At 47.3% G+C, this 24660-nt stretch overlaps 1 protein-coding gene across 1 annotated transcript in view; it reads left to right on the top strand.

Moving 5' to 3' along the window:
- The first annotated feature begins 17099 nt into the window (after nucleotides 1-17099).
- GAD1 (glutamate decarboxylase 1) overlaps nucleotides 17100-24660 on the top strand; it is a 57976-nt gene continuing 50415 nt past the window's right edge. Inside the window, exon 1 of the mRNA XM_058187732.1 lies at nucleotides 17100-17465. Within this exon, the coding sequence (XP_058043715.1) occupies nucleotides 17249-17465 (217 nt within the window). The 5' untranslated portion in view covers nucleotides 17100-17248. The remainder of the gene's footprint in view (nucleotides 17466-24660) is intronic.

Raw genomic sequence — 24660 nt, 5'->3', positions numbered from 1 at the left:
ATTGCTGAGCTTAAAGCGTTGTTAGCAAAGAAATAAACTAGAGAAAAACAAAAACAGCCGCTCTCTCCCACACAAGTCACACCAAGCGCTGATGCCTTACGTAGCCTCAATCCCAGGACACCGTATAAAAAGCTATTAGCGCTCCATTTATATGGATGATTAAAATCGTCTTAATTCGCGGGGGGGGGGAATAGAGGAAGCTGAGATAAATTAAATTTGTATGCCACTCGTGGCCACTATATCGGCACTCAACCAAAAAAACCCCAAACACCTCGAATCATTAGACTTTTTTCCACACCTAGTAGATCGTCTTTTTTTCTAAACGTTCTGCTTATGTGCTGGTTTTGTGAAATCTCGCGGGTAGATTTGCTAATCTGCTAGATAGGAATTGCAATACAGCGCGTGAGGTACCCATCCGCTTCTGTAGGAAGTAATTTGTTGTTGTTGTTTCTATTCCCTTTAGCCTATGACACCTGGTGTGGTGTAGCTCATGGCTGCACGAAGAAAATCGGGCTCAAGATATGTGGTAAGTGAAAAGAGGCAAAAAAACCCAAACACTTTTCTCACCCACACCCACCTACGCGCAACTAGACACGCCGCTTCCTCCCTTATGCGTTGTCTTGAGTCTGTAATCACTCACGCAACTGTTAATCTTTCATTTAAAAAAAGCAAAAAATAAAATAAAATAAAATCCGGGAGGCCTGAAGGAACTGGGTTGGTTGGCAAGGAAAGTAGGCTATTTTCTTTTATCTTGAGACAAGACAGAGGCGGGATCAAGCTGCCAAGAGGTGCTCCTCCTTCCTCCTCCCACGGAGAAGTTTAACAAGGCAGCCGCTAGCTAGACTCTTCTTTTAGAAGAGAAAGGGGGCGGGGGGCGGGGGGCGGGATAGGAGGAGAATCCCATTTGCTTTTTCCTCCTGGGTCGGAATCGGGCGCTGGGATTGTAGACCCTTGCGCCACCTACTGGTCAACGCTAGCAAAAAAAATGCGGACACGGCGGGCGATTTTTTTCCTGTACAATCGATTCGAAGGCGATTGGCTCGCGGCGGTGCAAAGGGGCTTTCATAGCAGCCAGAAAGCCGGAGGGATGGGGGGGGCATTTTTTAGGAGTTCCACCGGTCGCGTGGGGGAGGTTGGTGGGCAGAAAGTTGGGGGAGCGGGAGGTGCTTATGAGCAGCAGAAACGCGAATATAGAGAGAAAAGGGCCGGAAGAAATAAATTGGAAAATTGGATTACTGGCAGAAAGGGGGGCGTGTGCACGGCTTAGGTGTGCGAGTAGCTGCCCGGCGGGTTTGGGGTTTACAGAGATGGATTTTTTTCGAGGAGACAATCCCGGCTCCCGTTCAGTGGTGGGTTTCAGCAGGTTCTGACCAATTCTGGAGAACCGGTAGCGGAAATTTTGAGTAGTTCAGAGAAACGGTAGTAAAAATTCTGACTGGCCCCGCCCCATCTATTCTCTGCCTCCCGAGTCCCAGCTGATCAGGAGGAAATGGAGATTTTGCAGTAATCTTCCTCTGGAGTGGGGAGGGAATGGAGATTTTGCAGTAAACTTCCTCTGGAGTGGTGTGGGAATGGAGATTTTACAATATCCTTCTCCTGGATTGGGGAGGGAATGGAGATTTTGCAGTAACCTTCCCCTGCCACACCCACCAAACCATGCCACGCCCCCACCAAGCCACACCCACAGAACTGATAGTACAAAAAATTTGAAACCCATCACTGCTCCCGTTGCTCGTTTTTCATCGCAGCCCCCAAGATCCGGTTCCCACCAAGAAGCCTCCAGTGGCCATCCGTGAAGTGGGAAGGGGAAGCGTGGCAGAGGCGGAGAGGGCTGGGAAGGGCCAGGGCGGTGGGCCACTCTGGCGCAGCTCTCCGGACTGAAACGTTTTCAACCTTATCGGCTGGGAAAATGCAGACCTCCTGAGGGAGGAAGATTAACGAGGGCCTGATTAAAGAGCCATTCGTCAGGCTGCTGCGCCTAGAGATAGGGACTGGCGTCCCGGCCGCCCGGAAGAAAGGAAAGGGAGCGGAATAGATGGAGCCCGTCAGATTGCATCCGCTACAGCTGGAGATCCCGGGGTGGTTGCAAGGCATCTGCCTGGGCCTAAGTTTCTCTCTAAGGCCTCCTTCCTGCCAGCGCAAAGGAGGGGAGGGCCAGCGAGGGAGACCCCCGTTTTCTTCATTTAAACAATGTAAATTATAAAGCCCTTCGGAACCTCCCCGGTATCTGGTGGGAATTCAACTTTACTGCGTTTTGTGGAGCCAAACTTATCTAACTAGGGGCGGTTCTCCCCTGGATCTTTACATAAATTTGCCTGCTGGCTTGGGCATTATTTGCTTCTGGGCAAAGCAAGAGGTTTGTGACTCCTAAGCACGAGCATAGCTCTCAAGATCTGTTTCTAGAGGGTTAGAAAGAGGGAGAAGAAACCCACGGAGCTTATTTGGAATCGGGAGCTACCGGTCAAAGTTGCCTTGGTGCCCTTCAGCCTCTCTTTCACGAATAGCCCTTTGTAGACTTGACATCGTTTTCCTGCAGGACCTTCAACGGCTAGAGGGTTCCCCCACCCCCACCCCCCCCGCCCAGCATTTTCCCATATTTTAATCCAGCTCGGCAGAAGAAGACAAAGGGAAACTCCATTGATCCGGCTTATTGGGATTGCTACGCTACAAGAGCTTCTAAACCAGCAGTCCCTTCTCCGAGCCAAAGAAGCTGGGGTCCCACTACGGCGCTCACTGCCTGCTTGGGAAGAGGGTCGTCTGGATAAAAAGAACACAAGTGCCATCGAGGCGGCATCGGTGGCCGCAGCACCGAGAAGCTTCTTTCAATCCGGATTATATATACCCGTCTCAACAGCCGAATGCCCAGCTCATCTGAGCTGTGAAGGATGAATGCCTCTCCAGGCAAATGCAGGTGGCGCTTCTCGGAGGGAGGCTGGGCGCAATTGGCCTCTTGTCGCAGGAAAGCTGGGCGTCCGTCCCCGGCGGAAAATGGCCAGTTCTCACGACCAAAAAAGAAAAAAAAAGAAAAAAAAGTCATGTTTTTCAAGATTAAACAAGGGCGCCCACTCCTGTGCCTCTGCCAGATCCACGGGCGGTCCTCGGTTGACCCGTGATTGGATTTGCTTTGTTGCTGGACCTGCAAACTCGAGTGGAAGGCGACGCCGACCAAATGCAGAAGAGAATGGGCCGTGGAAAGGGACATGAGGTGGCAAATTGCCCACCTAAAGGCCGCCTAAAACCTTAAGCAGCTGAGGTGCGGAGATGGATGGCTTTTAAGTAGGTTGAGTGAGTCCTACCGGCCTTCCTCCCAAAACCCTCAAGTCAAAATCGAAAGAGCGCGCCTTTCCAGCCCGTTGGTGGGCCGGAGAACCTGCCTGAAGGTCGGCGGGGACGGCGGCATCTCAAGGCCAGCGAGGAGCCAGGGCTGGTTTCACGAGGATATTATTCATCCCTGAAGCCTTTGAGCTGCCCTCTTGGTCTTCGGCTCCGCAAAACCCGGGCTTCGATTCTGAAGGCGCCTAGAACTGAATTCCATCCGTAAAGGCAATTCTGACAAAACTCAGGGCTGCTACAAAAATCCGCAGGGAGGAACCAAAACTGTTAGTTCAAGAAACATTCGACCCCGTTTTCTTTTCTTCTTTTTCTTTTCTTCTGTCTTTTGGAAGAGGGAGAGAGAGATGCTGTTCAGGAACCCGAGCGAGTGCTTAGCGCATCGCTGATTTGTTTCTTAATTTACCTCAGTGATTGATCGACATTTTTCGGTCTGTGATCATCATCCGGTGTTAAAACTAATATGCGATGAACTCTAACGAACTTACCTAACTAGAATATTAGTCTTGTTTTTCAGCTTTCGGGTTATGTTTCGAAGTTATTTTCCGACCCAGTGATACATTATATAAATAATGTCCGTCTTGAGAACTAGAAGCTTGGCAGATTATTGTTCTCTAGCAGGAAAGGAGAAAGAGGGAGAAACGCCTGAGAAAGGGCAAGGGGAATCCCAGCAAATCATTTCAGTGGATTTCAGCCTTCTGGGTCTCGGACCGAGATGCGGATCCCGTGGGGCTGCGCATCACTTTGGATGCAAATTTGGTCGCTGAGCTGTGATTGAATTCAGCGGATTTATAGAATTGCGATAGTTCTATCCAAGAACAAGCACATTCTGTTGTAACTGAACGTTGCTGAGAATAATCCAATTTACTTTTTTGAACAACCTGACTCTAAATACATGGCGCCTATCTGGATTTTTATGGAGGAAATAGATACGCTGAATTTACTTATACATTAAATAAATGCATAAGGAAAGCAGAGTTAGGGATTATGCGGTCCCTCCCCCCAAATAAAAAGCAAGGAAATTGTTTCCTGTCTCGTATATCAACCCTAGGAGGTCGAGCAATATTTTAGCTGGGTGATAGCTGTCAAAGGCTATGAGCTTTGTGGTTCAGCGGAGGCTTAAATCACTTGAAACATCATAATTAAACTCAATAATAAAAACTAATCAAAGCTCAACCCGAAAACACATTATTATTCAAATATCTTTGGGATTGTTTGAGGTAATATAAAAAAGGAGAGGAGGGCGTTCAAAATGCAAATAACCCAAATTAAATAGGTTTAAATTTGTACTAACTGGCTAGTTTCCCTTGAGTGATTAAATATCACCTCCGTAAGAAACTAGGAAAGAATAGGTAATTATCAGCATGAAGAAACGCAACGGTTTAATGTCCCTCTTTTGATGTGAACGGTATTATCCACAACTCTGATTCTTTTTTAATTGGGCTCCGATGCTTCAGTTTTATTTTTTTGACCTATCTTTCTTTTTCCCAGAAAGAAAAAGAACCAATTTCCCTACTAGGCATTTTTTCCACACCAACAAGAAAAATAATGTCCATTTTGATTTCTGTTCAAATGTGTCAGTGACCAGGAAAGTCTCTTTTTGTTTGAGATAAACCAGAGTTGACCTGTAATTTATGCCTGTGATGCCTCTAGGGCTCATTTCCCAAGTATAATTATTAAAGCCAAATTCTTTCCCTTCGTCCTTGTTTTCTTCCTCCTCTTCTCCCTCTTCCTCCTCTTCCTCTCCCACTTCTTCCTCTTCCCCTTCTTCTTCCCCTTTTCCTTCTTCTTCTTCCTTCTCTTCTTCTTCCTCAGCCCCTCCTCTTCCCCTTCTCCTTCTTCCTCTTCTTCTTCCCCTTCCTCTTCCTTTACATCTCCATCCAAGGAACCCACAGTCAAGAAAATATTGTTTGATTTATAGTTGACCAATGGACTTGAATTTTTTAAAAAACCTGCCTGGCCAATTAGAAAGTAACCAAGTGTAGATCATCTGCATGGCTTTCCTAATTGGCCATACTCTCCCTTAGGCTTGTCCAGTGAAGCTTTAGAGAGTATCCCAAAATTCTATACGAGATTTCAAAGCAAAAAAGAAATTTAGGTTTCTGGTAGTTCCCTGAGGTTTTGTAACATTTAACTTGACTGTTAGAATGCAATTGGCCTCAGGTCTGCTGCAATAAATCAAGATGAAACCATCCAACATAAATTCAAGCTATTTGGAAAAAGAAATTGAACAAGTAAATATGTTTGGGATTGTGATAGAAAGAAGTTCTTTTATCAAAATGGAGGCTTAATTTCTAAAATGAGAGGGCCTAACTTAATCTGTCAGAGACTTGAGCAGAAATCAGTGCTTTTGCTCTAAATCTGTCTCATTGGCATTTGGCATCTATGATGATATAGTAGTGATGAGGTGAAAATATCTTGCATCTGCTCAAATTCTGTTTTGCAATATATGGGTTTCAGAACTGATGAGTCTTGGCATTATCCCTCCGAGTGATTGGTCTTTGGGAAAATCCTAGCCCAAAAGTAAGGTATCGAATGAATGTTCCCAATTATTAATAAGGAAAACATCAGAAAACTATATATGTTATACTTTAGGTTTGCATGATATACCAGACTAAGGGAAAATAGGATTGAGTAGTTTATGGTTTAGCATGTTTGGGGACCCCAGCCACTATCTATACCTATCATTTTCTGTGTATTTAAGTCATAGTATGGCCTTTTTCTTTGTTCTGATGTAACCTTCATGAATGCAACAACTGCATTTTAAAATCTGGCTTTTGGGTTTAGCATTTTCTTTGAAACCCTCCAAGAGACCCAAATTACTTATTTGCAGATTCTCCCAGCAATCCATCTAAGATTTTACTTTGGTGCAGATGCAAATCTTGCTATTACGCACCCCTTCTTCCCCTTCTCCTTCTTCCTCTTCTTCTTCCCCTTCCTCTTCCTTTACATCTCCATCCAAGGAACCCACAGTCAAGAAAATATTGTTTGATTTATAGTTGACCAATGGACTTGAATTTTTTAAAAAACCTGCCTGGCCAATTAGAAAGTAACCAAGTGTAGATCATCTGCATGGCTTTCCTAATTGGCCATACTCTCCCTTAGGCTTGTCCAGTGAAGCTTTAGAGAGTATCCCAAAATTCTATACGAGATTTCAAAGCAAAAAAGAAATTTAGGTTTCTGGTAGTTCCCTGAGGTTTTGTAACATTTAACTTGACTGTTAGAATGCAATTGGCCTCAGGTCTGCTGCAATAAATCAAGATGAAACCATCCAACATAAATTCAAGCTATTTGGAAAAAGAAATTGAACAAGTAAATATGTTTGGGATTGTGATAGAAAGAAGTTCTTTTATCAAAATGGAGGCTTAATTTCTAAAATGAGAGGGCCTAACTTAATCTGTCAGAGACTTGAGCAGAAATCAGTGCTTTTGCTCTAAATCTGTCTCATTGGCATTTGGCATCTATGATGATATAGTAGTGATGAGGTGAAAATATCTTGCATCTGCTCAAATTCTGTTTTGCAATATATGGGTTTCAGAACTGATGAGTCTTGGCATTATCCCTCCGAGTGATTGGTCTTTGGGAAAATCCTAGCCCAAAAGTAAGGTATCGAATGAATGTTCCCAATTATTAATAAGGAAAACATCAGAAAACTATATATGTTATACTTTAGGTTTGCATGATATACCAGACTAAGGGAAAATAGGATTGAGTAGTTTATGGTTTAGCATGTTTGGGGACCCCAGCCACTATCTATACCTATCATTTTCTGTGTATTTAAGTCATAGTATGGCCTTTTTCTTTGTTCTGATGAATGCAACAACTGCATTTTAAAATCTGGCTTTTGGGTTTAGCATTTTCTTTGAAACCCTCCAAGAGACCCAAATTACTTATTTGCAGATTCTCCCAGCAATCCATCTAAGATTTTACTTTGGTGCAGATGCAAATCTTGCTATTATGCACCCCCCCTTCTCCCCCCCCTTCTCCACCCCCCATGAGTTCTTGGAAACTTACATGCTTGCAATTCTTTTGTAAACCTCATGGCCTAATCAAAACATTGTCCAAACATGGTGACTCAGAAATTCATTCCACTGGCTTTAAGAATACTTACTTTTCATTAAAGGTACAAACGATTGCACTTTGAGATAAGTGTCTCAAAGACAGGTCCAAAATATATCTGAATAAAACCATCTCTATGCCATCAAATGGAGTCAGGAAGTCCTTTTCCTTTCCTGTGTTCTGCTCCAGTCTTCTTAGCAATCCTACCCTATAATCCAAACTCTTGTATTTCAGATGGAAAACTTCCTTTTCAATCATGGACAATTTTCTCCCCTTTTTAATTCATAAGGCATTTGAAGCTAAAATGAATGAGCCACACACTCAGAATTTCTCCCTTTCTCTCTCCATTTATACATAGAGAGAAGTTGCCATTTTATAAATATGCATCTCATTAGCTAATATTCTTTCCTTCTTGGCCCCAAGTCCTTTAAAACCTGCTTTGAATAAAATTGGTTTTCCCCTTTTTTTAAAAAATGCTTTACAGAGGCAAAGCCAATCAAACCTCATTACCATCCAGGAAAGAAAAGGAATAGACAATCTATTGTAAAGTAATTGCCTAATCTGTACTTATTACTTTATGAAGATGCAACCACTTGGTTAATCTATTTTTTTTTGTTCAAAAAGTTTTTATTGGTCAAAAAAGGTTTATACAAATACATATCAGGTATGGTAAATTTTCATTTTTCTTATCCAGGATAAGAATTTTGCTCAAATTTTTTAACACATACAACAGCCATATGGCAAGCAGGTGACACGAAGTAGCTAAGTTTACAAATCTTACATACACAATAAAGAAGGGTCAAGAATAAACAGAATATCATACAAAAGAGAATAAGGAAAACCAACACAATACCAAATATCTTTATCACTTCCTAGTTTTGGATCTCAGAACTCTGGGTTCAGCCTGACCCAACTCCAGGGCATAACAGCGGCAGCCGCCACCGCCCCATGGTCTATAACCTCCCCTTCTTCAATTCCTGGGTCATCTGATTCCAGGAGGGCTTTGTGTTCCTCCACGTAGGCCGTAGCCTCCGCAATTGTACTAATTTTTTTCGTAATGCCCTCCCGGAAAATCATCAATCCCTCTGGCATCAGCCATCTGAAGCCTACTCCCTTCTGGTACAATTTGCTTGACAAAAGTAATATTCTTTCTCATTTCACGCACCTGTCTGGGAATCTGCCTCAGAATGGCTATCTCCTGCCCCTGTAAGTCAGTGCCCCACTCCTATGTTTTCTAAGAATTTCATCTCGCCTCTTCTCACAAATTTGACATGAACCTCTCTGGGAACTGCATGCGTATGCATATTGTGAATTAACTCTATAAACTCGATCCACATCCCAATTCATGAAATCAACACCTCTCCCAAGAAATTCTCCCAACAATTTAGTCACAACATCTCTCAAATCTTCTTGGTCCACTTCTTCCAAATTTTGAAACCTAAGGAAATAAGACATTTTATCCATCTGTAGTCTAAGCACAGCATTGCCTGTCGCCTCCTCTCTTTTCTGCACTGCCCGTGATCTCACCCTCCAGACCTTCCACTTTCTGCTTGTTTTCTGCTGAGACTTGTTGAGTATCCTTTAAATCCTTTTGGATAGTCACAATTTCTGCTCTTATTTCCGTTTGGCCTCTTTGCAAATCATCCAGTTTCTTGTCCATATTGGATAACTTTTCCAGAATTCTCCATCTCTCCAGCAGTTGGTCTCTGACCTTTGCCATTTGAAAAAAAATTCAAAATCCTCAGGCAAGCACAGTATCCTTGTAATTTCCTCCGGATCCACCAGGGGCACTCACAGGAGCAACGAGTCCAGAGTACAGTTAGTCAACCAGGAAGTCAAGGGAAGTGATGTCATCAAGATTCTCATAGTGAAGGCGGAAGCTGACGCCACCACTGTTCCCCAGAGGAGGGGGCCTCAAACCTCCCTCCTAAATTTCTCCATCACCTCTTCTCTCCAGAGCTCCACAAAACCGTAATCTTCTTATTTTAAGTTCTCCTCTCTCCAGAATGACTCGTGCTCCTTCCAGCCGCAGGGGAGAAACCTCCGCACCGGAGCACTCCACTGCCACCGATATCCCTTCCCTTCTCCATTCCTCAATTCTTCTCCGTTCCCTGTTCACCACCAGGCTGCTGCAGTTATAAATCCAAAGCCCCGGTGTCACCGGGCACAGCGGCCCAGGCGACGACCAAAGTAATGGCCGTGGCCCGTGGCCTCCAAACCCCGCCGAGCCTAGGACGCGCCAGCATCGGTCCCCCCAGTCCTGTATGTCGGCTGGGAGACCCCTGGCGAGCCGTCCGTGCGGCAGGTGTCCTTTTCGGAACACCTGGCCCCTGGGGGCCTCGGCGGCGGCCGGATTCGGGCACTGGGGGCAGGAGAAGCCTCCAGACGACCGTTGCCCCTGGACACCGGAAGTCGTCTCTCCACTTGGTTAATCTATTAATGGAAGATTTCCTGATACATAATCTTCATAGAAGGCTGGCTCAGTTTTTAGAATGAGAATAACTAGGTTCACCTTTAAACAAGGAGTAGAGGGCAGCCCTAATTGGCTGCGGGCAAAGTCCCTCGGTTTGTTTTAATCCACTTTTCTTTCAAAATCTGTGTTTATCTAGTTTCTAGAAAGGAAATAATTACCAAGATAGTTCAGTGATGGTTATCAATTCGCCTGGCCAAGAAAGGTAGAAAACCCAAATTAAGTAGCCTCGTCTTTTGATTCCTTGCATATCTATCATTCCTAGGAGATAAAAAGAGATAAAATCTCTTTCAAGTCAAGTCCATCCATGTAAGAGGTTTTGTTTTGTTTTTTTGCCCACAATGCTGAAGTGGTTGCCCACCGCCATCTTCTGGGATGTTTTTGATATCTTTGTCTTGTCTTCAGATCTGGCTTTTCCTAGTGGTCTCCCATCCAAGTAATAACCAGGTTCAACTTGCTTAACTTCTGAACCAAGGCAAGGTTAGCCTTGTGGCTATCAGATGCTGGTTTACTGACGAGTGGAAGCCAGCAAAAGTGAAGTTGATTTGCTTTCTAAGGTTCAGTATGGACTTGCTTAACTCTGGGCTAGACTGTGTATTATTTCCTGAACATTAATTCCAGTAGCCATGACCAAAGGCCCTCTTGGCTAAAACTGGTGGGATTAGAAGCCCCAGAGATCTGGAGAATAAGAGGTGGGCAATAAGAGGTGGCCAAAGACTCATAAGTTGATGTTTTGAACAAGTTCAAAAGTTTAATTATTGTTCAATTCATCTCCTGTTTTAACATCTTTTGGAGAGATTTTGTTTCAAGACAGAGACCTGCTAAGGTTTTCCTTCACATCTAATGAAGGTCACATCTAATAAATGATAATCTCTAACCTGGCATGCAACACGTGTTTGGTGGAATTTCAATTGCAGATGCTGTGTTGATATTCTGAACAACAGCATCTGCATTTGTACACCTTTTAGCTAAATAATAAAGAAGCTAAAATTTGTGATTAACACTTAGGGTTTGAATAGAAAAGGTCCAGTTTGGTTTTCTTATTCAGTGGCCATGTTAACTCACCAAGGTTTCATAACCAGTTTTACTGAATAAGTCAGGGCTGGTTAAGTTCAGAGAGCACACAAACCTCAAATAAACTATTTTAAGCTTGATTAAGCTTATAGTCTGAGCCTAGCTATTAACTGATTTCACACATTATACTAATTCCAATGTTATGTTATGATGTTGGATTGATATTCTACCTTTTATTAAACGTTCAAGGCAGCATACAAGGTTGTCGCTTTATTTCAGCACCTTAACCAGTGGACCTTACTAGCTTTGCTTAAATAGTTGTCCATAAATAAGCCACAATTGGCTGGCTTCACATATTGAAGTAGGCTAAAGCCAGTTTATAAAATTATAGCCTGGAATGTCTGAACCCCATACCTGAGAGAATTTGACCTGGTTAGTCTTAATTTTGCCCACCGAAGACTGAAGAGCTACAGATCTCATCAACCAGAAATGTAATCAGCAGGATTTTGGACCAGTCAGTGATTGAAAAACCTGGCCCCTTCCCCCCACCCCCCCACCCGGTCCACCTCACAAGCTGTTATTTGGATGGTGACACAGAATCACTCAAATAGACAAGAACTAAACTAGGGGTCCTTTAGTACCTTGGGGAAAAGTCAGTGTTTCAAATAAGCAAAACTTCAGAGCTGGAAGGGATCAATTAATCTGGATCTATTTTGCAAGGAAACTGGATAGTGGCTGCAATACTGGCCAGCACAGCTGTCAGGTGCAAAGAATCAGAAACCATTAGTAAGATTGCGGCAGCCTAGACGATTCATTCAAGCCTATAAGCAAGAAACTGGTCGACTGAAGTTCAACGCTAAATTGCCACCAGATAAGGGTCAACAGAACTCAGGAGGAGTTGGACTTGGAGCGCTTGTGGGAATTCAAGGACTCTGAACTGATGGCAGGCTTAACTGAGGAACTAGTCGTGGCCTGGGAACAGGCCGCGGCTGGGGCCTTGGACCGTGTCGCGCCTTTGCGGCCTCTGACCCGGCGCAGATCTCGTCCGGCCCCTTGGTTCTCCGAGGGGCTGAGGGAGATGAAACGCCGGAGAAGACGCCTAGAGAGCACCTGGAGGTCCAGTCGTTCCGAAGCTGATCGGACACTAGTTAGGTCCTATTCTAGGACCTACCTAGTGGCAATGAGGGAGGCGAGGCGTTCCTACGCCTCCACCCTCATTGCGTCGGCAGATAACCGCCCGGCCGCCCTGTTTCGGGTGACCCGCTCCCTCCTTCACCAGGAGGTGCGGGATGACCCTTTGCAGGGACGAGCCGAGGAGTTTAGTGGTTATCTATACGATAAAATCACTCAGCTCCGGGACGGTCTGGACCGAAATTGGGATGATCCAAGCGAGGGAGAGGAGGCACGTCTTGTCGAGTCTGTTTGGGATGAGTTTGACCCTGTGGCTCCCGAGGACGTGGACAGGCTGTTGGGGAGGCTTCACGCCACGACATGTTTACTGGACCCGTGCCCTTCCTGGATGGTACTGGCCACTCAGGAGGTGACACGAGGCTGGCTCCAGAGGATTATCAACGCTTCTTTGTTGGAAGGGGTTTTCCCTGCCGCCTTGAAAGAGGCGGTGGTGAGACCCCTCCTCAAGAAGCCCTCCCTGGACCCAGCTATTTTGGGTAATTATCGTCCAGTCTCCAACCTTCGCTTTGTTGCGAAGGTTGTAGAGAGTGCTGTGGCGTGACAGCTACCCCAATACCTGGATGAAGATGTCTATCTAGACCCGTTCCAGTCCGGCTTCCGACCCGGATACAGCACGGAGACAGCTTTGGTCGCATTGGTGGATGATCTCTGGAGGGCCAGGGACAGGGGTTACTCCTCTGCCCTGGTCCTATTAGACCTCTCAGCGGCTTTTGATACCATCGACCATGGTATCTTGCTGCGCCGGTTGGGGGGATTGGGAGTGGGAGGCACCGTGTACCGGTGGTTCTCCTCCTATCTCTCCGACCGGTCACAGACGGTGTTGACAGGGGGGCAGAGGTCGACCACGAGGTGCCTCGCTTGTGGGGTACCGCAGGGGTCGATTCTCTCACCCCTGCTGTTCAACATCTACATGAAGCCGTTGGGTGAGATCATCAGTGGCTTCGGGGTGAGATACCAGCAGTACGCTGATGACACTCAGCTGTACTTTTCCACCCCGGGCCACCCCAATGAAGTTGTTGAAGTGCTGTCCCGGTGTTTGGAAGCCGTACGGGTCTGGATGGGGAGAAACAGGCTCAAGCTTAATCCCTCCAAGACGGAGTGGCTGTGGATGCCGGCATCCCGATTCAGTCAGCTGCAGCCGCGGCTGACTGTTGGAGGCGAGTTACTGGCCCCAAAGGATAGGGTGCACAACTTAGGCGTCCTCCTGGATGATCGGCTGTCGTTTGAAGATCATTTGACGGCCGTCTCCAGGAGGGCCTTCCACCAGGTTCGCCTGGTTCGGCAGTTGCGCCCCTTTCTTGATCGGGATGCCTTGTGCACAGTCACTCATGCGCTCGTTACCTCTCGCTTGGATTATTGTAATGCTCTCTACATGGGGCTCCCCTTGAAGTGCACTCGGAGGCTTCAGCTAGTCCAGAATGCAGCTGTGCGGGTGATAGAGGGAGCTACGCGTAGCTCCCACGTAACACCGCTCCTGCGCAGACTGCACTGGCTACCTGTGGCCTTTCGAGTGCACTTTAAGGTGTTGGTTATGACCTTTAAAGCGCTCCATGGCTTAGGGCCTGGGTACTTACGGGACCGCCTGCTGTTACCACATGCCTCCCACCGACCCGTACGCTCTCACAGAGAGGGTCTTCTCAGGGTGCCGTCCGCCAAACAATGCAGGCTGGCGGCCCCCAGGGGAAGGTCCTTCTCTGTGGGGGCTCCCACACTCTGGAACGAGCTTCCCCCGGGTTTACGCCAAATACCTGACCTTCGGACATTCCGTCGCGAACTGAAGACACATCTTTTCATTCGCGCGGGGCTGGCTTGAACTGAATTTTATTAATTTTAAATTTTTATTAATGAATTTTAAATGGGGTTTTTAGTCTAGTATATTTTAACCTATCAGGCTAATTTTAAAATAAGTTTTTTAATCTGCATTTTAAATTGTATATTGTATTATCTGTTTTATTTTTGCCTGTACACCGCCCTGAGTCCTTCGGGAGAAGGGCGGTATAAAAATCAAATAAATAAAATAAATAAATAAATAAATAAACTCTGCCCCTCAGCTCTGCCTGCTCTTCTCCTACATCAGCTCCCCCATCTGGTGGTAGAAAAACCACAATCTTCGCAGCATCACGTGGGGGGACGGACTGATTCAGGACAGAAGATGTTGGGGGACAGCCTTGCTTACACCGATTGGATCGCTTCTAAGGACCACACCTCTCCTTCCTTTCGCTTCCCCAAGTTTCGAATGAGCGGAGGCGCATCCCTTCCTCCCCCACTTTATCTCCCTTGGGGGAGGCGTGCTGGGGGGACAGGCGCTACGTGAGCTCGCGGGGAAAGAGGGCTGCGCTCACCTAGTGGATTGTCCACCCACCCCATTTCTGCCGTATTACTTCGGCCAATTTATTCTCATCCAGGTGAGAAATAGTTCCCTCTCCAAGACCTGGCTTAATTTCCCGTTTCAAAAAACTCCGTCCCGCAACACCCGCAATTTCAAACGCTTTAAAGTATGTTCCGCGTTGCATTGGTTTTCCGTAATAAGTAGAGAGAGACGTCGTGTCTAGCGAATCCCCCACCTCGACATCCCAAAGCACCGTTCTCGGCTGTGTTGCAATTGCAGATTCTAGGGGCAAAGGGCCCATTGGCTTTGAAGATTCAACAGAATCCAAGGGGCGATAGGTTGTAAAAAGAGAGTCTAATTTATCCCAAGAAAAGCAGAGGCTTCACTCTTTGGCTCCTCCTTAGGCATGGTGCCATCTGAGATACCTTGGGCCAGTCACTCATACGAGGGAGGGAGGGAGGAAGGAAGGAAGGATCAACACTGAAACTAAGGCAGTGGTGAAATTCAAATTTTTTACTACCGGTTCTGTGGGCGTGGCTTGGTGGGTATGGCAGGGAAGGATACTGCAAAATCCCCATTCCCTCCCCACTCCTGGGGGAAGGATATTGCAAAACCTCCATTCCCACCGTACTCTGGGATCAGCCAGAGGTGGTATTTGCCAGTTCTCTGAACTACTCAAAATTTCCGCTACCGGTTCTCCAAAACCTGTCAGAACCTGGTGGATTTCATCCCTGATCTAAGGGCCGGCCGGCCGGCCTGCCTTCCTTCCTTCCAATCCCGAGAACCTCCCCATGCTAATCAAAGTCCTCCTCATAAGAGAGCGTCCTCTCAGCAAGGCGGCCAATGGCTTTACTCAAAGGGAAACCTTAAGATCGGTCTTCCGATTAACCGTTGGGAGCCTCCCACTATCATCTTCAAAACGAGGGTATGAAAACCCGAATCTCTAGAGGCTGAATAGTTGGTCCCGCTTGCTTTCGATCTACCTGGTCCTTCCCGGCTTGAAAAAAATAAACGCGGCCAGATTGGATAAGGCTGCGGTGGGGGTTGGGGTGGCGGGAGGGCTTAGCTTGCTCCATTGTGATAATGGGGCACCTATTTCTCGCGAAATGAAATGAAATGAACCCCATCGAAAGCCTTGCGAGAAGAGGTCCAGGTGAGGCCAAGTGTTCTTGCTGTCATGCAAAGATTTAAAGACTTCTGGGAAGTTCGGTGACAGTGACGGGTGCCATCGCCCTATATAAACGGATTGCCCCACTTGGCTCGTCCCTCTCTCCGACTTTTTTAGCTAGGGCGAGTTCCAGGGACATTAGATAGGGGAGGGGGAGATCCTTCCGCACTGTAAGATCTGTCCGACAGGACAAAAGGTCTAGATATGGAGATTGTGGGACCTCCATCTCTTGGGTTTTTTTAAAAAAGGCTAGGCAACTAGGACAGCGCTGGCTCTTCGGCTTTGAAACGGAGATGAACACCTCCCCCTAGAGTCGGCAACGACTAGCACGTATGTGCGAGGGGAACCTTTACCTTTTTAGGCAACTAATTCTGGTCTATGGTTTCATTGGTTTTCCTATACATTGCCGTGGGTCGGACTGGATGACCTTCTACCTTCAAGCGCTACAAATCTATCATCCACCCTTCTACTTTACAATGCTTTGATCTTCTACGATAGAAGGAAACTGAAACCAAGGGGAGATTTCCTGAAATTGGTCAGTGGAACGACTTGCCTCCAGAAGTTGTGGGTGCTCCAACACTGGAGGTTTTTAAGAAGAGATTGAACAGCCACTTGTCCGAAATGATACCAACTAATGATACTAACTATAGGGTTTCCTGCCTGAGAAGGGGGTTGGACTAGAAGACCTCCAAGGTCCCTTCCAACTCTGTTATTCTGTTAATGGGAAGGCGCTCTCGGGTATAGGTGCATCTTACTTTGATCTGTTTAACCTCCCTCCCCCTTTTTCTCCTGGGGCTTCGTCGCGGTCTGGGGGATGACCAGATATAGAACGCAAGTATGCGAAGAGAATATCTTTCGATTTTAATTAGATCAAGCCTTATTTCGAAGTTGGCGTATCTTTTCGGCATGCTTCTCTTTTCAGCCTGGGGCACTGTATTCCGTTTGGTTTAACGTGTGTGTGTGATTGTGACGAATCGTTATTACAGGACAGGGTTATAAATAGCAGTAGTCTCATATATTTGGGGACCGAGGCTGCAGACTGATATTTGGGATTACGTCACTCAAAACACAGAACTGTTGGCATCCGTAAGATGCCAGATGTGCAGAGGGGCATTCTGCACTTCCATTGAAAGAAGGATGAGCCAGCGGTGGCTTTCCGACGTCACCGAACTACATATCCAATGCCCTTCGTTTTTAAACAGGCTGGGTGGACTTCTGGAATTGTAGTTCAACCACATCTGGAGAAAGCCGCCCACCCTGCGTGTATTTATTGGGTTCTGCGTCCCCCACAATCCTCCCGGGTGGTCTCCTTTGTTTTCCCAAACCGTTTGCTGTGATGACCGCCCCTCCCCGAAAACTGCCCCCCCCGCCCCATTTCAGCTTGTGGGGCGAAAAGCCATCTTGCCTCGTCCCGAATGTCCCCTTTTGTGACCAAAGATGACCCCAAGCCAAAGGCGAAAAGGCATGGGCGATCCTCCGCTACCCTCCCCCCCCCGCCCCTTACCTTTCTCCTGTCGGGGGTGTGTGTGTCTCTGAGTTCTCCTCCCTGCAGCGCCTTCCCTCCCCCTATAAATCCATCTCCCGGACAGCGTGGGTGGGGGAGGGGGGGAAAAGAAGAGGCGCACGGGGCAGAGCTCATCTCCCGTGGACCCCTTTCCAGGGGTGCAGCTGCTGCCTCGGGGGGACCATGGAAAGCGCGATCGAGGCGTCTCTGCTGACCTGTCCCCCTTGTCCTAACCCCGCAGGCTTCCTGCAAAGGAACAACAGCCTGGAAGACAAGAGCCGGCTGGTGAGCGCGCTCAAGGAACGCCAGAGCACCCGGAACCTGCTGGCTTGCGAGAACAGCGAGAAGGAAGCCCGCTTCCAGAAGACCGAGACTGACTTCTCCAACCTCTACGCCAGGGGTAAAGTCCTGATCCTTTCGCTCTGCCCCTCGCCCTCTGCCCCATCCCGAGGTTCCCTTCCTTCCCTCTCAAAAGTCCCAACCTGCCAAGGCTTCCTTTCCTAGAAAAGGGGCGCGCGGGGGTGAGGTGGGGTAGATAACAGTTTGCCCAGTGCCAAGCAGCTGGAAGCGTCTTTCCTGTCTGCTGGTATCTGGGGTCACTTCAGGGTTGTCCCCAGGCACGCCAGCTACAAGCTAGCCAAATGCTTATCCTGTTATGCAAACCCCGAACGGTGGTGCAGTTTGGGTCATCTATAGTGGGAGAGTCCCGTGAGGGGGTCCTGCAGCTCAGAAACATGAAAGGAAAGTTATTTGGGACAAGCAAAGGGAAGCTGATTGCCTTATGCCATAAAGGGGCTTCAAATTGGAGCGTTATTCAAGACTCCTAACAGATCAGTCGCTGCAGCTAGATGGAAAGAAACTTCCTTTACAGAAGCAGTATACCTTTAAATGCCAGCCGCGAACGGAAGGTCTCTGCCTACCTGTCCCAAGGGCCACATGCAGCTCCGAGCCTCTTTTTGCAGGTAGAGAATCAAAGGATGCCAGGCCACCAGGGATGCCTGAAAACAAATTGCACAGCTTTCCCATCCTTTTATGGGCAAAAACACATGGAAACGATCATCATCAGCCTGTGATGCAAGTTGAAGACAAAACAAAATTCCCCAAATTCCTTTCACAAGCCCAGCCCTGCCCACAGGGAACCTGGGAAGGACCCCACCCAATCTGTGGTCCCTGTTTTCTCAGTGGCTCTCTTCTTCTTTATGGACTTCTAGCTAGCCACTGTTGTGAGTGGAAAAATATTCTGTTTTATGGGTTCTCATTCTCTCTTTTTTAAAAATATTCATAAGTTTGGTGAGCAAACTCTTTCACCACGTTTAGTTTTAGGCTCAGTGACTTAACCTGGAAGAGGTATGCTAGGCTTTTGCAATGGCCCCCTTCCTTCCCTCTCCCTACTTCTCAGTTTACATGCAGCTGCTAGGATGCAACAAACAACAAGTTATTTATCACTCCCCCCTCCCCGTTTAATTTATGAACTTCCCTGGTCAGGATGTCTTATGATGGGCTGGAGAGTTGATCCTGGGTTTTGAGCCAGCCATTCTTCTGGCAGACTTCCCTCCTGCCTGCATCGAAGTGCTCAATAGCCCACTTGCATTACCATCAGCCAAAGAGTTTCTCCTAACCTGAATCTCACTTTTCATTGGCTTTAATTAGCACAGGTATTTAGGATTGCAGCTCCCACATTTGTCTATCATCTCCCATCTTGCCTGGAATCAGAGTCCAAAATAGCTGGAAATCATCATTTGGGTCCCTGAGTCAGTCAGTCTGGAGTATTTTGATGCTCCAGTCCTCTCCTGTTCAAACCAATGGGCGAGGGTCTTTTTTAATTCAGTTGTGTGTTGTTGTTTTTTTGCAGAGCTTCTTCATTAGAAGTCTATTTTGTTAAATCTGGTGTCACTTGCAATCTTTCGGAGACTAACCAGCATTGATTGAGACTAATCCCTGAAGACCGTTCCCCATTTTCTTTTAATTAAGGAAGGGACATTGCCCCCGCAGTCTTTTTTTTCCTCTGTCAAAATCTTGCATTCAACCCCAGAACAGTTGAAAGTTGTCCTAAGCAGTTATTTTGTTAAAGGGGCTCTTCTTTTCCTTTAAGCCATCAGTAAGCTGAAGTTACACCATGGGCATAGATGTCGGTGAAGAAGGGAGGAGGGCAAGTGATATAATATGTATTGCCAACTCCTCCTCTTAGGAATGTAATGTTGTAACACACCTTAGAAAGGCCGAAGCTCACCTGCGATGTCACGATGCACATTCCATCATTTTGGCATCATTGTGAATAGCTGTGGGTGCCTACACAAATGGGCTCACCCTGAGACATTTCACCAACCATTTGTCCATGGTGGAGTCAGTTGACTCCCAAGGCAGGACAGTCAGTCCAAAAGCTACTTGGTGTCTCCCTCTCTGGTCCCCTGCACAGCATCCCCAGGACTATTCAGCCTTAGGCAACAGGAGAGCCATTCTTTCAAACCAAGCTGTGCATCTCATTGCCATTGGCAAGCTTGCCTATTACCAGCTCTGTGTGTATACGGGTGGTAGCCTGTGTAATGAAGTAGAAGGAGGGAGAGAGGGAGGGAAGGAGGGAAAGAGGGACAGGGAGAGAGAGAGAGAGAGGGAGGGGGAGAGAGGGGGGAAGGAGAGGGAGGGAGAGAGGGAGGGGAGAAAGAGAGAGAGGGAGGGAAGGAGGAAGAGAGGGAGGGCAGAACCCTCCTCTATTGCACCTGCCAGATGTGAGTCTACATGATAAAGCATCCACTGCACACATATTGGGTGTTGTGGGGTAGAGCTGCTTTTGAACACAAATTTACTGTATTCCATGAAAGGAATAAACCTATGTTCAAAAATACCTTAAACAAAAATTGACATGTTGCATTCTGAGAGAGAGACAGAGACAGAGACAGAGGGGGGAGAGAGAGAGGTGGGGGGAGATGACTAAATCAATGCCTCTCTCAGATCTGTCAGCTATTCAGGCTGTCCACTCTTGGACTCATCTAGATCCTCCAGCAGAAGATCAGCTCAAAGGCCTGGATGATGAAGCATCTTTTCTCTTCCTTTGCCTCCTGTTTTCTTCAACCTTGGCGACAGAGAGAAATGGCGACTGACAGATACTATAGTTAAATCCTAGCAGTACCTCAGGACCAATAATGGCACTCCTGGGATTGGCAGACGGTTCTCCCATCAGCTGCTGATGTGGGGAAAGGAGAGGGGAAGGCAGCCTTCCCTGCAAGGGAAATGAGGACACACCAGGCCTCTGGCTTCTTCAATGTAGAACGGAGGCGAATGGAATTGGCTGTAGGCACAGCTTGTCCACTACAGATGCGTGGTGGAAAACGTGTCCACTGGAGTCATGGGGAACAGCCGTATATCGAATCTCTTTGGTTTTAGCCAGTTAGGGTAGAGGATTGCTTATATGATAGTTCCGTAGATGCCTTCTCATCTGTTGTGTGATAACCCACATTATCCCCAGTTAGTGAGGCACTGCCTGAGAATAATGTGAATTCACCTAAAGGGGGAAGGCTGTGTCATATCTTTTTCCTTAGAGGCAGCCAAGCTGAAGTCTTTGGAGCATCCTTCAGATGCAGATGGGAAAGGGAAAGGATTATCTGCTTATACCCAACGGGGATCAACTGTTGATGTATAACTCACAGTGAAAATATAAAACCATGCAAACACCAGACCAGCTTCGACCAAAGTCCTGCTGAGGAGGTCACCTAAGCTGGTGACAAAATGTTCAAAAACTAAACAGCAAGCTCAGAGAACAAACCACCACAGGGGGATTAAAAAGGCAACTCATTTTCGAAGACGTCAAGAAGGGATATCATCTGAGCAATAAACTGGTCAAGGGATACGAATGCAAATTGCAACTTTTGAGTTGCACTTTCAAATAACAGGCAGGCAGTCCTTTGCGTATATGGCAGCTGGGACTGGAATTTCCAATGCTAAGCAGTGTGGTTCTAAAGCCATCCCACTTGCTGTCATTAACTAAACCTCACAGTTGTTAGAAGAAGCAATTTCCTGCTGGCTTCTCACAACCATATAAAGAATGGTTGCTGGAACTGGATATGTCTGGTTTAATGAAAAGAAGGACTGGGGTGATGTGATAGCAATGTTCCAATATCTCAGGGGCTGCCACAAAGAAGAGGGAGTCAAGCTCAGATGCTTTCTCCAAAGCATCTGAAGGCAGGACAAGAAGCAACGGGTGGAAACTAATCAAGGAGAGGAGCAACCTAGAACTAAAGAGAAATTTCATGACAATTAGAACAATAATCAGTGGAACAACTTGCCTCCAGAAGTTGTGGTTGCTCCAACATTGGAAGTTTTCTAAGAAGAGATTGGACAACCATTTGTTTGAAGTGATATAGGGTTTCCTGTCTAAGCAGAAGGTTGGACTAGAAGATCCCCAAGGTCCCTTCCAACTCTGTTATTCTATATTCTATCTACCACCCAAGCTACAGATTTTTTTTTATCAATTCTAGAGATGAGGTTTCTCACCCAAGACTTGGCTTCTTTGTGTGAGCCAAGTGAAATGTAGATTTTTCCCGGTGTTGTGTCTGCGCCCCCCAAGCCGGGCCTTCTGCCAGAAAGTGACTTGGAAAGTGAGGGGGAAAGGCCGTCAGGACTTATCTCGGGAGCACCGGCTTCCCTGGCTCAGCTTCAGGAGCCAGAGGCAGGTCAGGTGAAAGAGATAATGAGGCCTCCATCCCCTGACTCTTTCCCCGCCCCCAGGCCATGCCTCCAGATCCAGCTGATGGCAATCAGGCCTGGCTGGACCCTAGGTTTCGTAGGCAGGAGAGGCGGGAACAGCAGAAGCAGGGGTGGGGCAGGCCTAGGAAGTGCTGAGTCATGGAGCCACACCCCACAGGATATAAAGGCAGCAAGAGCTGCTGTGCCTCTTCGTAGCAGGCAAATTAACTGCTTAACTAAGAGCTGAAGTACTGTTTGTTCTTGGGTGACTCATCGGCGTCGAGGGAGATAACAGAGACACTTGGCAGACACTCGCTATTTTGCTGCCAGAGCTGATAGTGCCAGCTAATTAAGCTATCGCTCGAATGGAGGCGAGGGGGGACAGAATACCCGCAGACTGTTCTGCACATGCGCAAGATGGCGCTGCGCTGAAGATTTGGTTCCGGCGATTAAGGGGCTCTCCAAGGATGGCGACGCCTGGACCGCCCGCCTAGCTGCTTGCTTCTCCCGGTCTGGCTGATCATCTTTTTGGCAGCCGTGGGAGAGGTCTCTGGATCTTTTTGTACCCACGGCTGTTGAGAACGGGGCCGGGAAGGCGAGCGGTGGATGGCGGCGGCCATGTTTTCAGGCCCGGAGGTGGGGCGATGAGTCAGCTTTTCCTGGCCGGTTTTTTCGGCCGATTTTTCGGCCGGTTTTCTCGGCCTGGTCTTCGGTCTGCTTCTTAATTGCAGTGTTGGGCTTTTTCTCTGCTACGATTTGGATGAACTGGACTGTAGCGGTGATGTTTCATTTGTTTATCTGCCACGATGTTTTGGCTTTTCCGGCTTTTTTTCTGCTGCCAGATTACGAACTTGCCGTTCTTCACATCCCCCGGCCTCTCGGAGAGGTTCAGCCCTTTGTATAGGCCTGGCCTCTTGGAGGGAGAGGTTTGGAGAGATCTGGTCCCCGGAATGGTTAGGATTTACTAGGGGGGTGATGGAGATGGAGGTGACCCCCTGGACGGTATCTTCTGGCCATGCTTGGAGGCGGATGTTGGAGGACTGCGGGGAGGGGACGGAGGTATTCCTGACTTGTCCCTGGCCAGTCATCCCTCGACTGTTGCAGTACCATCTATGCCTCTCCCCGGCCTTTTTGGGATCTTTATGGCCGTTGTTGGTCCTGTTTGGACTATTTGGGAGTAGGTGGGAGACTCGCTTGGGGACAGAGGAGGACATTGTTCGCGACCGAAGCACCCCCACCCCCTGTTCCATGATGTTTGGACTGGGCTCTGGACAGATTACCATCTAGACTGTCCTTCTTTGTTTTCCATTCTATGCCCGTCCTTATTCTGGATAACCATCATATTTTAATATTCTTGCCTTTCCGGAGATGGAGACTTTTTATCGCCTTTCTATCGCTGACTTTTATCTTCAGTCATTATGCGCTACTCTTCTTGTGAACTCTTGCGCCTGCGAGGTGCCCCCGCCTCGCAGGAATGGCCCTCTACATTATCGAGGGACGGCCTCAATGACGGGTTTTGGGACCCACAGAGGTGGCATGCGAAAAAAAAGAACTTGTGGGGTTTTTTAGATAGGGAATTTTTAAGGGGAGGGAGGGTAAGGTCGGGTAATGGGGTAACCCGTCGGGTGGGGGGCCAGTTTCTATGTGTGCTCACGGTGGTTCTTTATTAGGTTCGAAGGTAGTGGGGGAGGATTATGTTCCTATTTGTGAGGGTGGTCGTATTGATACGGTAAGTGGGAGGGGCAGATATGGCGGAAGTATGGGTCATATCGATTTTTGGGGGTGCGTGCTCGATGTCTGAAAGCGATCACGCGCCCTGACCCCTCAGACTTCTCCTGTTCCCCGGATGGTCAGGATCCTCAGAGCTTGGGCCTTCGGGTGATGCTGTGCAATGCACGGTCCGTGGTTAATAAAGCCCCCCTCATTTGTGATCTTATACTGGGGGGCTCCGCGGACCTTATGGGCATTACGGAAACCTGGTTGGGCACGGAAGGGGGGGTGCCCCTTGTGAAAATGTGCCCACCGGGTTTCCAAGCATTCCATCAACCGAGGGCCCAAGGGGGGGGTTGTTATAAAAGAGAGTCTAGAACCGAGGGAGACCACTGTTCCTCAGATTGCTGGTTGTGAATCCCTCTTTGTGAAATGGGGCCATAGAGGTCAGTTGGGTTTGTTGGTCACGTACCTGGCTCCTTGCTGCGTGACAACAGCCCTGCCCGAGTTGTTGGAGGTGCTTGCTGGGGTGGCGGTTGAGACCCCTAGGCTTATGGTCATGGGGGATTTTTTTTGTTTTAAAAAGTTTTATTTTGACATTCTTATCCAATAACATATCCAATAACATATTTAATGTACCCTCATATACAATTAATCGGATCTGCCTGGTCACCACCCCCTTCCTTTTCCTTTTACTCTCCTTCTTTACCTTCTTCTACTTTCCATAACCATCCTCCCCCTCTCTTATCTACATCCTCTCCTCTTTCCTCCCTATTCCTTTCTTCTCCCTCTTCCCCTCTTCCTTCCTTCCTTTCCTCCTCCTCCTCTTCTCTTTCCTCCTTCTCTCTTCTACTCCTTCTTTCCCTTCATTCTAAAGTAGTAACCAGGCAGGTCCGATCTTACATTAATTATACATCTTCAATCATCTTTGTACATTAACTATCAATCCATTTCTACCCCTCCCCTCCCTTCCCCTTCCTCCCCCCACCCCCCAGGACTTCCGAGAACCGAGTACAGGGTATAAAACTAACAACAAAAATTAAAATCTAGCACAAATCATAATCCATAGTCATTCCTTAAAACCTCCACTCCCCTTCCAAAGACAAAGAAGATACTTTTCTTCCACTCCATTATATATCAGACCATTCCACTCCTAGAATTCTCCAAAGTTTCCAATTGAGTTAGTGTTTATTCTTGAATAAAGT

This window comes from Ahaetulla prasina, chromosome 1 (genome assembly GCF_028640845.1).
Source record: "Ahaetulla prasina isolate Xishuangbanna chromosome 1, ASM2864084v1, whole genome shotgun sequence".
Taxonomy (NCBI): Eukaryota; Metazoa; Chordata; class Lepidosauria; order Squamata; family Colubridae; genus Ahaetulla; species Ahaetulla prasina.
This window is presented reverse-complemented; position numbering and strand designations above follow the sequence as displayed.